The sequence below is a fragment of the Hoplias malabaricus genome, chromosome 1, assembly GCF_029633855.1.
Source record: "Hoplias malabaricus isolate fHopMal1 chromosome 1, fHopMal1.hap1, whole genome shotgun sequence".
NCBI classification, from domain to species: domain Eukaryota; kingdom Metazoa; phylum Chordata; class Actinopteri; order Characiformes; family Erythrinidae; genus Hoplias; species Hoplias malabaricus.
The window spans coordinates 46,106,457-46,123,289 of record NC_089800.1 but is presented as its reverse complement, the minus strand read 5'-3'; the positions used below and the strand labels follow the sequence as shown (position 1 = coordinate 46,123,289).

Genomic DNA, 16,833 nt, shown 5'->3' with positions numbered 1-16,833 from the left:
TCTTCAACAAAGTGGAACTAGTAAAATGACATGTATATATTTTTTTGAACTTGGCCAATGTAATGGATAACTTGCAGTGATAACAGAGAGCCCTACATGTAATATATTACAATAGACTTCGGTGAAGTTTAACATAAGTTCTTCATTGGTGTATCAGGTCTGTGCTTGATGGAAAAGACCTTTAGATACTGCCATTGACTGCACATGACTTCATCAGCTTGAATATTGGTATATAATAGTGTAAATACCAGGTTAGAGACATTGAATGTCCAGGTCCATCTGCGTATTATTTCAAGATGTAGTCATGTGCAATAATGCAGATACGCTGGTTTCCAAAAAATCCCAGAACCTTTCTGAATCTTCACAGAAGGAGCATGCTTCCAATTTGTAAGCCCTTAAGACTGGTCAAACTTTGCCTCAGTGACCTGTGACAGCACAGCTGCGTCAGAACGTCTGTGTCCTGCAGTGAGTGTGTCTTTAGTGAGGGACAGTACCGAGGGAATGATGGATGAATCCAGTGCTGGGGCTGAAGCTCCATCCATGGAGCCCAGTGCCAAGCTGTTCTGCTGCGGCTGTGTGAGACGCTGCCTCCCTCTTGCTTACCGTGAGGAGCTCTACCACATCCTGTGTATGACCGGACCCCTGGTGAGGGATCAGACCCCTGCACTCATTCTCTGCCTCTTTTGTTCCCTTTTCTGCTTTATATGTCTTTGCTTGTTTCTCTGGTTCTTTCTATATTTCTTTCTGTTTTGGACCAAACCTGTCGTTCTCATTATTTCTCCGTTTTATCCCTCTTTCCCTCTGCTTCACTTTATCAGTCTCCTGTTTCTCTTCTTTTTTTACTTTTTAAAGGGGCATTGCTTTTTATTTTTCTGTTACTCTTTTTCTCTTGCCACCTTGTATTTTCATTATTTCCCTCACCTCATTCCCACCCTTGCTTTCTGTATCTACGCGGTTCTCTTACTTTCTCCCCCTCTATCACACTCTTTTGTTTATTCTTCTGTCAGTCTCCCTTCCCCTAATTCCTGTTCTTTTCTTTTCCCTTTTGTGCCTGTATCTCTGTCTGCCTCGCTCTTCTTTTTTCCGCTAAATATCTCTATCCCTCTGCCTACCCTGTGTACTTTAAATTGCACCCTGTCCCGTTCTACCTCATCATACTCTCTGCCCCAACCTCCCTCCTTTTTTAAAAACCATATTCTCTAACCTTCTCTGTTGGTGTTTCTATTTCTTGGTCTTCCCATCTCTAACTCTTTTTCCCTTTCCTTCTCTCATTAACTTTAACCTTCAGTTCCTCTTGCTCTTCTGTCCTTCTAAATCACGTTATATCCTTATCACTCTTTATTTTCTGTGTCCCACAAATATCTCTATACCATCATACTCTCTGCTCCCAGTCTCTCTCCTTTGTTCTCCTCTTTCTCACCCTTGCTTTTTCAATTACTTTCTCCTTAAATCTTCATTTCCCCTCTCTCTCATACACACACAGCCTATCTTCTTCTAGTATACTCTGCCTCTGCAGTGTGACTGTTTATTCACTTGTGTAAATCTTGTATTTTTGCTTCACATGAGGGAAGACACCAGAGATATAAATTATCCTTGTGCTATTCCAATGCTGCACCAATGACTGTTGTGGATGGTCCTTAAGCCTCATGTACTATTCATCCTGTGTTATTTTTCTGCTTTGCTATTTTCTAGGTTGCATCTCGCATCCTGAATTTTCTGCTTCCATTTGTCATAACTATGTTTTGCGGTCGTCTGGGAAACAGTGTGCTGGCTGGTTATGGAATGGCCACAGTTGTGAGTTTGTGTTTTCGTATGTTCATTTTTCCTTGATAAATGCACTTTGTAGATGTTTCTGAAGTGTATCATTTTGTTGTAATAAAACATGGATGAAAATCATTACACTACATGGACAAATGTCTGAGGACACCTGACATCCAGCATATATTCTTAAATTTTGTTTGTTGGAACATATCTCTAAGGATTTTACAGTTTCCAATCATGGGAATATTAGTTGTCAGGTACAGATGAAGAATGATTACTTCACAAACGCTGCTCCAACTCATCCCATGTGTATTGTAAATCCCTAGTGAAAATGATGTTCCCCAGCACAATACCCTGGGTATCTTATACCCCTCTGGCTGAGATTTGATATTAAACCTGGTGATTTTAGACACAAGTAGCTGTTCCTACTTCGTTTCATACTTTTCTATAGAGAACAACCTGTGTGTAGCTACATCCTAAAATAGCAGAATTCACACATTATAAAGGGTGTCTACAAACATTTGGACATATAATGTATGTACATTTTTAACATCTTTTTATTATTCCTTTTTTTCCAGACTATAGGCATTACAACTGCTGCCACAGGAACAGGACTTGCTCTGGCTTGTGACACTTTGGTCTCTCAGGTGTGAATATCACTCTCAACACTTTCACCATGAGGACAGGATGGTTAGGGAACTGGGCATGTAACCAGAAGGTTGCTGGTTTGATCCTCAGAGCCAGCAGGTCATGACTGAAGTGACCTTTTGCAAGGCACCTAACCGCCAACTGCTCCCTGGGCACCATGGCTATTCTTGTGGAAACAAGAATTTAAATGAGAATTTTTTCATACTTCTTGCATAACTAAATTCATTCATTCATTCATTCATTCATTCATTGTCTGTAACTGCTTATCTAATTCAGGGTCATGGTGGGTCCAGAGCCAACCTGAAATCACTGGGCCCAAAGCGGGAACACACCTTGAAGGGGGCGCCAGTCCTTTGCAGGGCGACACACACACACACACACATCTATTGACACTTTTAAGTAGTCAATCTACCTACCAACGTGTGTTTTTGGTCCGTGGGAGGACACTGAAGCACCCGGAGGAAACACACATGGACACAAGGAGAACACACCAAACTCCTCACAGACACTCACCTGGATTGGGGCTCAAGCCCACAACCCCAGCCCCAGGACCCTGGACATGCATGACAGCGACACTACCTGCAGCGCCACTGTGCTGCCCGCATAACTAATTAATTAATTTATTCATTCATTCAGTGTCTGTAATCCAGTTCAGGGTTGTGGTTGGTCCAAAGCCCATCTGGAATCACTGGGCACAAGGTGGGAACACACCCTGAAGGGGGTGCTAGTCCTTCACAGGGTGACACATACACTCACATTCTAACTAAATTATTGAACTGAATAAACCAATTTGATGTGGGAAGCTCTATTCAGAAAAATAGACTGATTTAGTAATATTCCCAGTAGTGATGATAGAAACCAGACATTGAACTATGTCTCTAAACACAACTACACAGAAAGCTTTATATATTCAGTGGATACAGTTGGAGCACCATGGTGGCACAAGAGGTAAGCTCCAGGATCTCAGGGTCATGGGTTTCTCACAATGGGTCACTGCTCTTGAGGTGTGTTTGTTGTATTCTCCCTGTGTCTGCATGTCCCTCTGGGAGCTCTGGTTTCCTACCACAATCCAATTACACATTGGTAAGTGTGAAATTGCCCACAGGTGAGAGTGTGTGATGCCCTGTGATGGACTGTCTCCAAGTCCTGGGTATGTTCCTGCCATTTTCCCAATGATTGCAGGTAGAATCTAGGTAAAAGTACCATGACCCTGATTGAGATGAAGCAGCTACAGACGATTAATAATAATAATAATAATAATAAATTATGGTTATATTTAAAGACCCTCCAAATCAAGTAAAGGATAAATATAAGTGTAATATTTTCTACATCAGTAGACTAGTACCAATAGATGTTTAATATCCCTTATCAATAAGAGTGTTGTAGATTGCTTAGAACTAAGTGATAAGGGACATCATACAGAAAATACACAAACAAAAGTTTCAAGTGAGCTTTCTTCTGGTCTTTTGCACAGACGTTTGGGAGTAAGAACCTGCTGCATGTTGGGGTGATCCTGCAGAGAGGGATCCTGATCCTGCTGCTCTTTTGCCTGCCATGTTGGGCTCTGCTCATCAACGCACAATCCCTCCTGCTACTGCTGGGACAGGATCCTGAGGTGGCCAGGTGACCAAAAAGTACCGCATTCGTTCAGCCTGCTCAGGATTTAACTGATACATATAGAAGATAATAACAGTAGTCTTGATTATTTCATTTCAGTATGTAGCTGATGCCACATATATAAGAACATACAAGAAGCTAAAACAAATCCATTGTTAATGTTTAGATAAAACCTCATCTCACCAAATGGAAAACTCCTTTATGGAACGGGAGTGGAAAATACTTTTGAAACTGTACTATTCATCCATTCATTATAAATTTTGCTACACAGTATAAAAATGGAGAAAAAAATTTCCAAAAGTGATGATATGCCCGTATCTCTGCTATTTTGTTCTCTCATGTTGGCCTATTTTATGTGAACAGAACTCTACTTCCTCCCTTCTTGGCTTTTATGCACTTGCAGAGTGTTTCTGAAGGTGATAAGCTTCCCCATATGAATTCGATAAAATCTGAACATGGCATCTCTTCTCAGTTTACCTGCCTAATGAAATGTGGACACACTTATTACATTTCAGCCCAATGCAGAATGTTCACTGACAGTGTATTCTGTGGTTGTGGGACGGTAATAAGATTGCAGCAGATATCTCTGGTTGATTTGTGTGCAATTCTGTCTCTCTGAAATAATGCACTACTACACTGTGATGTGTGTGCTTTCCTGCAGGATAGCCCAGCTGTATGTGGTTGTGTACTTGCCTGGTGTACCAGTAAGTCCCTTAATGAAATGTTTTCCCCTTTTCCAATTGACTACACACACTTCTGTTGGTGGGAAGTAATATAAGATCCCATGCATTTCATGCACTATTTGTTATGCTGTGTTCTCTCCACTTCTCTGCTTTTTCTTATCTTGGGTGTCTCTTGTGCACAGGCCATGTTTCTGCACCAGCTGCAAGTAGCTTATCTTCAGAACCAGGTGCGCTGATTTCATCTTCAAGATCTTCCCCACTCTTGAGTCTATATTGTATTTCTAGCTTCCCTTATTAGCGCTTGATGCTTTGGTTTTGCAGAGTGTGATCTTGCCACAGATGTATACAGCAGCTGCAGCTAACATTGCCAACGTATTGACAAATTATATCCTTATCATCTGGTTGGACTTTGGGGTGTAGTAAGTCTAGCCACTAATTGAAAAGCACATATTATTTTTGTGTAATCAAATGTCAGCTGTTCCTTATGGTTCTTTGCAACATTTCTATCTTCTATCTGTTTGAGCTGTATCAGCTACTATTTGTTGTGTATAGCTTATCCAAAGGAATGTGGACATTGCATGAATAGGTCAGAGAATGTCAATATTTTCAGATTTACTTTTGGTCTCTCTCCTGGGATTTCAGTGGGTCTGCTGCAGCTAACACTTTGGCGGAGTTCTACACTAGTGTGTTTCTGTTTGCTTACATTCGTTGGAAGAAGTTGCATGTAGGAACATGGGGAGGTGAGGTTAGACAAGCAATCATTATTGATTTCATTCATGTTCACAAACAGCCTGTTATTTAAATCTGTGTGCACAGTGCCCCAGCCAGGTCTGCTCTGCCCTGATCTACATTTCTCTCTCTCTTTGTGACAGGCTGGTCTTTAGAGTCACTGCAGGACTGGGGGGCTTACATGAAGTTAGCGATCCCAAGTACAATGATGCTCTGCTTCGAGTGGTGGATATATGAGCTTGGAGGATTTTTAGCAGGTATACACTCAACAAACAAACAAACAAAAAAAAGTTGCTTATCAAGTGTGACATTGACCACGGATTTGAAAAGCAATTTTGGATGCTTATCAACTGTCAATGTAAAATTGGCAAAAATTACATCTAGTGCATAGTTGATGCCCCTCCAGTAACATTTTCCAAATAGGCTAGATTTGTATTTGTTTACATGAAACTTAGATGATGTATGGGCTGTACATTATTTATTTATTTTTTTTTGTTTTAGTTCAGTGGTGTTTCATTTTGTTTCAGGCTTTGGCCCTATTATTTTGTTCCACCATGTTGCTAATGGGTTAATTCTCTCTGGTTCAGAGCCTCAGCTTTTCACACAGAGACACCAAGGTCTTTCCCAAAACAAATGAGCATAATGTACAAACCAATTAGCATGCCTGCTGTGTTTCTGCTGTTACAATGATAGGATTTAGAGGAAAGTGGAGAAAAATTCAGATTGCACTAATTTTGACATTTGCCAGGTGTACTGCTTTAATCAACACCAACACTAATACATGTATTTATAATTTATAGCATGATGCACAAAAACCTTTCAGGATTCCTTTCAGCTTTTGGAAAAGGAATCATTTCCTCTATTCCCAAATGAAAATGCAATTTCATTCATTTATCTCAAAGAATATTTGCTCTACCTGATCAAAAATTCCTTCTGTTGTATTTCAGGGATGCTGAGTGAATTGGACTTGGCAGCACAACATGCCGTCATGATGCTGGCAGCCTTAAATTACATGGTATTATAATTTGAAATGGAAATTTATGAAAGACGAACAAATGAATTTGTTTACCAAATCAAGACACATGGTGGCCCTTGTTCATCAAACTTTGGTAAGGTAGGATTTAACCACAAAATAAATATGCAAAAATTCTCCACACATTTAGATATTTATCTGTCTCACTTTTGGTGTGACTCTCCAATCAAAATCACAAGTGTGGTTTAAATCTAACCATAATAATTTAACATTGTGTAAGAACGCTTTTTTGTAGTTAAACTAACAAAAATATCAATGGCATCTACAATATCAACAACAATATTATAATGATAACAAAAACACAAAATAATATTTTAAAATAATCATTTCTAAACAGCCCTGTGAAGGACTGGCACCCCCTCCAGGGTGTATTTCCGCCTTGTGCCCAATGATTCCAGGCTCTGGACCCACCGCGACCCTGAACTGGATAAGTGCTTACAGAAAATGAATGAATGAATTTCTAAACATAACCACCCATGAAAATAAAACAAAAACACATTTTACTAATGCAGTATAAGCATAATACAATATATACATATATTGTTATATAAATGTATATGAAATTTTAGAATGATCATGTGAGCCCATCCATCTCATCATTTGTTTAATACCAATGTACTAATGTCACACCTGTATGAAGTAGGGCTTGTTTCATGTAAATGACAAGTAAATGAGGCATTGGTAAGAAATCATTTAATTACAAACACACTGGAGCTGATGTATGTGCTGAAATCTCCTGGAAAATACAGGATGTAATGAAAAGTAAACATGAGTTCTGAATGCAGTACGGAATGGTCCTGGAAACAAATCAATAAAAAACATACTTGAATGTAATGAAAAATAAACATTATCAAAAATATCATAATGTAAAACACAAACTGTGATAGTATCCTATTTTTTTAAACATAACCAGTGACCTCAGGATTTTTCTTATGACCTCTTGCCTTTTTTATTTCTTGGGCTCATTTCATCATACCATTATTTTTAGCCTGGGCAGTCTATTAACTAATAATGACTAAAAATCAGTTACAGATCCATTAAATTATAGATCCAGTAAAAACAATCATACTATCTGCATAGCTCCATATTCTACATCTGATAAAGCAGAATATTATTTTATGTGATTCTGCAGCTTCTTGACATCAATCATAAATGCTGAAACTGTTTCAACACTTCTATGAAATTATGAAACAGAAGTAAGTGAATAGTATATTGCACATTTATTTCTTCAAAAGTCATTTCTGGCTGTCAGAGCTGTCTAACCACAAAGGTCTAGGAAGAGCTTTACTGATTTATGCACAGTATTTGAAAATTTCAGTGCAATATTATTCGGCCCCCATGCGTTAATACTTAAAACAGCGCCACCTTTTGCTGCAATTACAGCTGCAAGTCGTCTGGGGTATGTCTCTATCAGTTTTGCACATCGAGAGACTGAAATTCTTGCCCATTTTTCCTTGCAAAACAGCTCAAGCTCAGTGAGGTTGGATGGAGAGCATTTGTGAACAGCAGTCTTCAGCTCTTTCCACAGATTCTCAATTGGATTCAGGTCTGGACTTTGACTTGGCCATTCCAACACCTGGATACGTTTATTTGTGAACCATTCCATTGTAGATTTGGCTTTATGTTTTGGATCATTGTCTTGTTGGAAGATAAATCTCCGTCCCAGTCTCAGATCTCTTGCAGACTCCAACAGGTTTTCTTCCAGAATGGTCCTGTATTTGGCCCCATCCATCTTCCCATCAATTTTGACCATCTTCCCTGTCCCTGCTGACGAAAAGCAGGCCCAAACCATGATGTTACCACCACCATGTTTGACAGTGGGGATGGTGTGTTCAGGGTGATGAGCTGTGTTGATTTTACGCCAAACATATCGTTTTGCATTGTGGCCAAACATTCATTGTGGTTTCATCTGACCAGAGCACCTTCTTCCAAGTTTGGTGTGTCTCCCAGGTGGCTTGTGGCAAACTTTAAATGAGACTTCTTATGGATATCTTTGAGAAATGGCTTTCTTCTTGCCACTCTTCCATAAAGGCCAGATTTGTGCAGTGTACGACTGATTGTGGGTGGCATGGTGGTGCAGCAGGTAGTGTCGCAGTCACACAGCTCCAGGGACCTGGAGGTTGTGGGGTCGATTCCTGCTCTGGGTGACTGTCTGTGAGGAGTTTGGTGTGTTCTCCCTGTGGGTTTCCTCCACACGTTGGTAGGTGGATTGGCGACTCAAAAGTGTCCGTAGGTGTGAGTGTGTAAGTGATTGTGTGTCTGTGTTGCCCTGTGAAGGACTGGCGCACCCTCCAGGGTGTATTCCTGGCTTGCGCCCAATGATTCCAGGTAGGCTCTGGACCCACCTCGATCCTGAACTGGATTCATTATTACAGATAATGAATGAATGAATGAAATGAACAACTGATTGTTGGACTCTGTAGATCTCTGCAGTTCATCCAGAGTGATCATGGGCCTCTGGGCTGCATCTCTGATCAGTCTTCTCCTTGTTCGAGATGAAAGTTTAGAGGGACAGCCGGGTCTTGGTAGATTTGCAGTGGTCTGATACTCCTTCCATTTCTACTACTTCCATATGAATGCTTGCACAGTGCTCCTTGGGATGTTTAAAGCTTGGGAAATCTTTTTATATCCAAATCCGGCTTTAAACTTCTCCACAACAGTATCTCGGACCTGCCTGGTGTGATCCTTGGTCTTCATGATGCTCTCTGCACTTTGAACAGGACCCTGAGACTATCACAGAGCAGGTGCATTTATACCAAAACTTGATTACACACAGGTGGATTCTATTTATCATCATCAGTCATTTGGGACAACATTGGATCATTCAGAGATCCTCCTGTACTTCTGGAGTGAGTTTGCTGCACTGAAAGTAAAGGTTCCGAATAAAATTGCACGCCCCACATTTCAGTTTTTATTTGTTAAAAAAGTTTGACACATCCAATAAATTTCATTCCACTTCACGATTGTGTCCCACTTGTTGATGATTCTTCACAAAAATTAAAAATTTTATATCTTTATGTTTGAAGCCTGAAATGTGGCAAAAGGCTGAAAAGTTCAAGGGGGCCGAATACTTTCGCAAGGCACTGTAAATGTGAACACAGTGATGTTAAGCAGAGGATTGAGGAACCGAAACAACTTTTGGAACACACCTAATAATAAGCCTCTGTATATATTACATTTTCATCATCTGCAGCCCGTGGTAGCATTACATTTATAGCATTTACTGCCCTGTTGGTCCTTGCCATAAGTAATTTAATATCACTGATACTTTACAGTTTAACTTCACTGTGGATATTCAGCAGTGGAATGTACTGGATTATTCTTGGAAATGCCCTTCTTTTTGAATGTGTATGAATCCTGGAATTAGATGATGGATAGTTTTACATAATTCAGCACTTGCTTCTTGACTGCTTTGATGAATTAGGGTCATTCTCTCAGCAGAAATTGAGATGAGGCCTGTAGAGTTCTTTGAAGTGCTAGTTTCACACATGAACTTTAAATCTCCATTTTTGCTACCTAATCTCTACTGCATTTTAGTATACTGTTTAATAACATTGGTAATACAATAAAAAAGACTGTTATGTTTACTTTTGCTTTCTGTCACACTACTGTGTTGTTAATAAATCACAACTCCTGTCTGGGAAATACTGCCTTACTTAGAAGTAGTTCTATACAGTATGCTCTACAAATGTTGGCTCCCATTTTAATCAAACCCTTTATGATTTCTGGCAGTGTCCTCTCAACATGCTCTTCTTACCTCAGGTTACATTACAAAAAAATCTGAGAACACTCTTCAATACAGGATCTCCTCAGGTCCTCCTTGGATGAAAAACCCAACTCTTTTTCAATAGGGTTCTTGCAGAAATGCAAGATTTAAGAGTATTTATTTAAAATGTTATTTTTTTGTTTATTTAGATTTGTATATACATTTGTATATCTTTGATTTGTATATTTAGATCCCTGTCGGCATTCAAGGTGCAGCCTGTGTGCGTGTGGGTAATGCACTAGGGGCTGGAGACACTACTGGAGCCATCCTCTCTAGCAAGGTTTCTCTCACATGCACAGGTTTACTCCCACACTTTAACTCACATTTTATTCAGCTATTTACTGATCACAGCAAGTTTGCTTAATTTTTTTTCTTTTCTGATGGTTTGATGACACAGCTGTTCTAGCGGTCTTACAGGGTGCTGTGCTGGCTTCACTCAAGTCAGTCATCGGTTACTTATTTACAGATGATAGGTAAGCTTGGTTCTAGACTATTCTTCTCTTTAACATAGTGTTGCTCTCCACAGAAAACAATGTATTTCCATTATTTTTGTGATCTTCATCTATACATGAAGATAGATGAAGAACTGTGAGCCTGAGAATATTTCTTTGCATTTACTCACATTATATTTAAGAAATTTAAGCAAGTTATTCTCTCCTATTGTAAAGCAAACATTTTGGAGAAATGTTTTATTGGACAACAGACATATTGAATTTTATCTTCAACCTATACATTTAACCACTTCCTCACTGAATGTGTTCTGTCAGGAGGATTGTACAGCTGGTTTCTGAACTTCTGAATGTCTACTGTTTTCTCCAGTTCTTTGATGGTCTGGTGGTGAGCTTTACATTTTCAAGGCATTAAACTATAATTAAAAGTACTTTATAAGCAGTTAGCTTAAACCACAACCCTGTTTTTTCACCTCAGTGCGTCAGCATGGGCATTCTTCTGGGTTCTGGGCGGCAGAGGATAGCAGCTGTAGCTAATCTCTTTGGTTACTATTGTATTGGACTTCCACTGGGCATCTCTCTCATGTTCACAGCAAAGCTAGAAGTTCTTGGTTTGTATTTTTTTGTTGTTACTTTTTCTGCTGTATATATGGTATGGGTGTTCATTCAAGCCTTATATTTATTGCCTTGTTCATTGTTGTTGCAGGTTTTTGGTTAGGTCTTCTTATATGTGTGTGTATACAGTCCACGTTTTTCATCATAGTCATTTTCAAATTAAACTGGAAGAGAGCAACAGAAGAGGTAAGGGAATGTTCAGTAATTCTGTATCTTCAGGAAAGCAAGAAGCAGGTTTTTCATTTAAATTTCATTTATGTTTAATAAACATTTCTGCAATTTTCAGGCCCTTGACCGTACTGGAAGAAATACATTGACCAGGAAGGCAGCAGATATTGAGAGCGTTCAAAATCTACAGACTTCAGAGGCAAGTCTTGTGGAAGAACTAGCTACAACTGTGAAGTTACCAGCTTAGCTGTTTTATTCTGTAGCTTGACAGAAGCAAAGATATTTTCTCAAGAATGTATGGTTTCCAAAAACATACTAATTATGTATAGCATGGCAAAACCCTACATAAACACAACAAAAATTGGCCAGATCATGTGGAGTGCTCCTGCAACCGGCTACTCACGCACACTGCCACGGCAAGGCATAGGCAGCGAATATTTGGGATTGTTCAACGTATACATTCAGTTATATGAGTCTACTACCCCTGGCAAAATTATGTAATCACAACACTTAATCCAGCCAACAGCATACTGTGGCCATACTGTGGGTAGCATCCTCTGACCTGTGAAGGACTACACAAACAGTGTCAGATGAACTACTGTCTCTAACTGTGCATGCATACCGAATCACTCAGCATCGTGAACAACTCGCGTCCCCCAAGTACAACAACCAGTTATTTATTCACAGAATGATCACAACCTTATTTTTGACTTAAATGTGAACTGTAATTTGGGCCATAATGTAATTTATCAAAAAAGTAGCTCTACTTAAACATTCAAAGCAAATAGTGTTAACACTTTCAATTTTAATAAACAACAAAGCATACTTGAACTTTAAACAAGTCCAGTTGCAGTTTTGAGAAAGTACCAAACCTTTAGTAGGAACCAAAGTCAGTGGAGCGGTTCTGAGGGAATGTGAAGACTGCTTTCTGATTGGTAGTCGCTACCTCACATCACTGTTTATTGCATAAAGTTGAGTGGAGCTGAACTTCACTGCGTCACTGAATTTGCCCACTTCGCATTACTGACTCTCATGGCTTCCGGGCGCCATGCCACTTTTGTCGCTTTCGAAGTGCAGAAGATGGCCGAACTTCGGACCTGTGTCTACGATTGGTTTTGCCCTTAAAGTTGCATCTTTCTAACAGTTATTCATAAATTGCTAAGATAAATTGTTAATGGGAAACACACCCCCAATCATAATAAGATTTAGGCACATATCTGACTATTCAGGTAGTCATGTAAACAGCACACTCTGAATTATTCATTCATTCATTCATTCATTCATTCATTCATTATCTGTAACCGCTTATCCAGGTCGCGGTGAGTCCAGAGTCTACCTGGAATCATTGGGCGCAAGGCATACTCTGAATTAATGCCTAGAAATCCAATCTGGAGAGCTGGATTTTAGCTCAAAAATCAGATTTCTGCATATATATTACCCCATATTTTTTGGTTTTCACATGCAGCAAAATGTAACTGGATATAGTGCAGAACTTTGTCTAACACATTCCTATGAGTCCTTACTACAAACGCACCTCCAGCCAGCTTGTAGCTTGAAAAACTACAGTTTTAAAACAACTTTCTAAACACTTAATATGGCCTTTGAAATTTTCTTCTAAAATTGTAATATATTTGAGCTAAGAGATTTTACTTTAAGAATAATGTATAATAAGAGTATAGTATAGTATAGTAGTAAGTTTTAGTATAGTATATATAGTAAGTATACACACAAAATTAAAATGTACATAACTTGAACTATCCAATTTGTCATTATTTTGGGCTATTTTTAAAAACTCAACATCTCAATTGACAGCATTTAAATTATTTTTAAAAATTATGAAATCATATATATATTTTTCCTAACTATAACTGGTAAAACTTTAAGAATTTTATAATAGGTCACGATAGATATTGTGCAATGGATAACACTAATTTTCTCCATACAGACTAAGTTTTGATTCCCAGCTTATGCAGGGACACCATGCTATACCAAATAAATTTATTGGGCAAAATTAATACTGTAACATGATTAAAATGCTACATAGTTGTGGATAAGCATGTGCCATATATAATATAAATCTAATTTAAAGGTATCTTTTCCAACAATAGAATGGAATGTCCCGTGCTCTGCATTCCCATGAAGATGCAAGGTTCAGTTCAGTGGATGTAGAAAGACCGAGAGTGGATCAGCAACAAGAGACATTAAATAAGAATGGAAGCAGTAGCACAGCACAACTGTCCACCTCTCAGCTCATCATCAGGAGAGGCCTGACCACTGTGGCTGCTTTCCTTATCCTAGCTGTAGGGACATCTCTACACATCATCCTGCCTCTGCCTGAGATTTCTTATTCTGTTGGAGCTAATGTCACTTTCCATTTTAACACAACAATACATTATATTACACCTTCCCCTCATACCAGTTCAGTAATGTCATTCTGAATATAGCATCCGTTTATTTTTTTCCTTGTGTTTTGTAACCTTTAATCTGAAGGACTGAAGGACAAAATAAAATTTTAGGGTTGTTTAAGAGTCGTTTTAGCATCCTAAATGTTCATCTGGGGGCTATCATTTTTCTATTGTCATATTCATCTTTCATAGCTATTACTTACACAGTAAGGCTAATATTATACTGGAATTACATTCATAGAATCTTACGTAAACCTAATTTCTAAAGAACCGTCTTGTTATGTGAACTAAATATGATCATGATCAGTTCTATTATTGCACTCAGAACAATGTTTTGGTGCCCCTGACATTGATTGCCCCTTGGCAGTCACCCAGGTCACCAATATGTCAGATCCGGCCCATATACAGTTCTCAAAATCATACGTAATTTAATTGTTATTGTATTTTCACCATTTTATTTATTTTTTATTTTTTTTGCTCAATTCACTGAAGCTGAATGTGAATCTGAATTTGCAAAGTTACTTGTGTAATTCTGTGTGCACATATGTAAGCACAAGGCTATAACTGTTTGTCAAGATGACCAATTTATGTTCCAAAAATAGAAATGAATTTTCCAAAAACATCAGTGAATGTAATGGCTGTTATCACACTTTGTGAAACTGGACATTAAGTTCACAGCCGCTGTTTGTTTTTTCTAGCCGACCCCATGAAGTCTTTCATCTCAGTTCTCTTTGTGTCTACAGATCATGTGCCTGAGTTTCCTCCATTTCTTTTTGGTCACAATGTTCAGCAGTGGTAATCCAATCTAGGAAATCCAGTTAATACCACCCTTTTTTTTCTTCTAAGAAAGAATGTGTGACTTAGCAGTGTGCCATGGTGAACTAGGATGTGCTCTTCCTTTTCTATAGTTGCCTTTGTATTCACATGCTTTTTGGGTAATGTGATGTACATCATATCACATGATGAAGAACCAGCAATGCATATATGCCTGTGGGAACAGATATAAAATGCTTTTGTATCAGAGCAAAGACATAATATCAAATGTAAAGGGTATGAAGGCTCTATTATCTGTGAACTTTCACTGGACTGTACCCTTCTGTTAGGGTTGTGTTCATTTTATTTAATGATGACAACATTCCCAGTGTTCTGTTAGCTTTTACATGAGCAGTTTAAATAATCTCTTGCCTTTTTCCCTGCTAAGATAAAATGCAATGAAATAAAATGCTCTACAATGGCATTACATCCTTAAACATTTATATTAGCTTGACAATATGAGTCCAATAATAATATGTTCAATAATAGAATAAAGATAACTGTAATATTTTTATAACAATTATAAATCCACAGACTTTTACAGTCTGAAACTGTAAAGTTGATTATTTTAACGTTTTATATATATAAGAAGCAACCGCAACCCTGATCTGGATAAGTGGTTACATACAATGAATGAATGAATGAAGCCATTATTTTTTTTCTACATGTATGGTATTTACCCTTATGGTGGCATAAACAATTTGTAAATACCTATAAATATGTGTTTGTTTATAAAGTGTTATGTTTAAAATATTCTGCTGGGACAGAGGTTATTATTGATTTATAGGATATTACCATCCACTTATTTTGAATTTTGGAGATACTGCTGTTGAGTAGGAACTGCTGCGGGACTTTGAACTGCTGTCATTCATCATAGATTGTAAGATCTTCACTACATTGTACATCACCCTTCTGGAAAGAATCATTGGTCTGTCTGGGTTAACCAGATACTGTGTGGCCAGCAGCAGCATGCTCCACTGAAACACATTTTGTGGTCACTTATTGCCCAAATGTCTTCTGATTGGATAGACTTACAGCATTGCCCATATTAATTTGCATAAAGCTCATTATTGTGAGAAATGTAGTCCCCCAGTGTATTTCAGTAAGGATGCCATGCCATGTCTGTGGGAGATAAAATGTGCCTGTAGGCAGAACTCTATTGAGCATCAGTTAAAATCATTTCAAATTTTGCTGCAACGGATTATGACATGTAGACCCATCAAACAATAGAAATAGAGGGTGTTGGTGGACATTGTGTCTTTGTATTCTGTTTAGTCAGGTTAAATTGTTTTGTTTCCCTATTGATTTATACTGCACAACTCTCTAAGCCATAGTAATGCATTGTCAGTAGTTAATAGCAGAGATCTTTGGGCTTCCATACAATTCAAAGTTAAATGATGTCTCTCCCACTAGTCACAATGAGAGATTAGTAATAAAAGAATTAGATATCTGTAGTGTAAATCTGGTTACAAATAATGAATGCTAAAATGGCTTGCCATACTCCCTTTCTCTCTTTGACGACAATAACAAACAGAACAATTTTCTCCTGACAAAACGAGCGCAGAGACGCTGGGATTGGTTGTTTCGAATTCAAAAAAATAACGGAAACTCAACGATTCGCTCGAGCCCGATTTAACTGAGCCAACACAGGTGAAGAACAGACTATTTCTTATGCTGTTCTCAGAGGTTTGACATTCATAAAAGCTCACTTTTATTTAGGTGTGTGAGACGACTGGTAACCGCGACCAGTGAGGGTGGGTGTACTCACTCTGTGGCCGGTTGTACATTTCCAGAGCACGTTTTTCTAACCCTCCATACTTTGACACTGTGTGTGTACCGTGAATATTGCAGCATTGACATCACGTGCACTGTCCGTGCCCGACTATGTTTAGCGTTCACACTGAAGCGTATCGTGTCATAGTCCTACTGAAACGTGCCCAGGTCAATCCACTCAAGCGGTCTCGTGCACGCTTCAGCGGGTACGCTACAGAGCATTCGCAGATTGCTTATGTGAGTACACCCTTAGATGGCTGGGGTGATTTATCTTTACCTAGCAACAGCTAACGTTAATTGAATTAATTTGTGTGTAAGTACTAACATAAGATTCTTTCTAGTACTGACATTGAATTAACACAGTGTGACCATA

At 38.6% G+C, this 16,833-nt stretch overlaps 1 protein-coding gene across 1 annotated transcript; it reads left to right on the top strand.

The window, feature by feature from the left end:
• Window positions 1–501: 501 nt before the first annotated feature.
• LOC136705136 (multidrug and toxin extrusion protein 1-like) lies at window positions 502–15,373 on the top strand. Its single transcript, XM_066678399.1, has 17 exons — window positions 502–645; window positions 1,693–1,794; window positions 2,340–2,408; window positions 3,884–4,032; window positions 4,688–4,730; window positions 4,892–4,936; window positions 5,031–5,128; window positions 5,352–5,449; window positions 5,582–5,695; window positions 6,386–6,453; window positions 10,428–10,536; window positions 10,635–10,710; window positions 11,005–11,074; window positions 11,165–11,297; window positions 11,393–11,487; window positions 11,588–11,668; window positions 13,578–15,373. Exons 1-17 carry the CDS (start codon window positions 502–504, stop codon window positions 13,905–13,907), a joined length of 1,824 nt encoding a protein of 607 aa, XP_066534496.1. The 3' UTR covers window positions 13,908–15,373.
• The last annotated feature ends 1,460 nt before the right edge of the window (window positions 15,374–16,833 follow it).

Bases quoted from the DNA above. Each gene is read 5' to 3' on its own strand.
- LOC136705136 (XM_066678399.1), top strand. From the start codon at position 502: ATGATGGATGAATCCAGTGCTGGGGCTGAAGCTCCATCCATGGAGCCC. The intron at 2,409-3,883 runs GTGTGAATATCA...TCTTTTGCACAG, and splicing joins GTGACACTTTGGTCTCTCAG to ACGTTTGGGAGTAAGAACCT. The intron at 5,696-6,385 runs GTATACACTCAA...GTTGTATTTCAG, and splicing joins GCTTGGAGGATTTTTAGCAG to GGATGCTGAGTGAATTGGAC.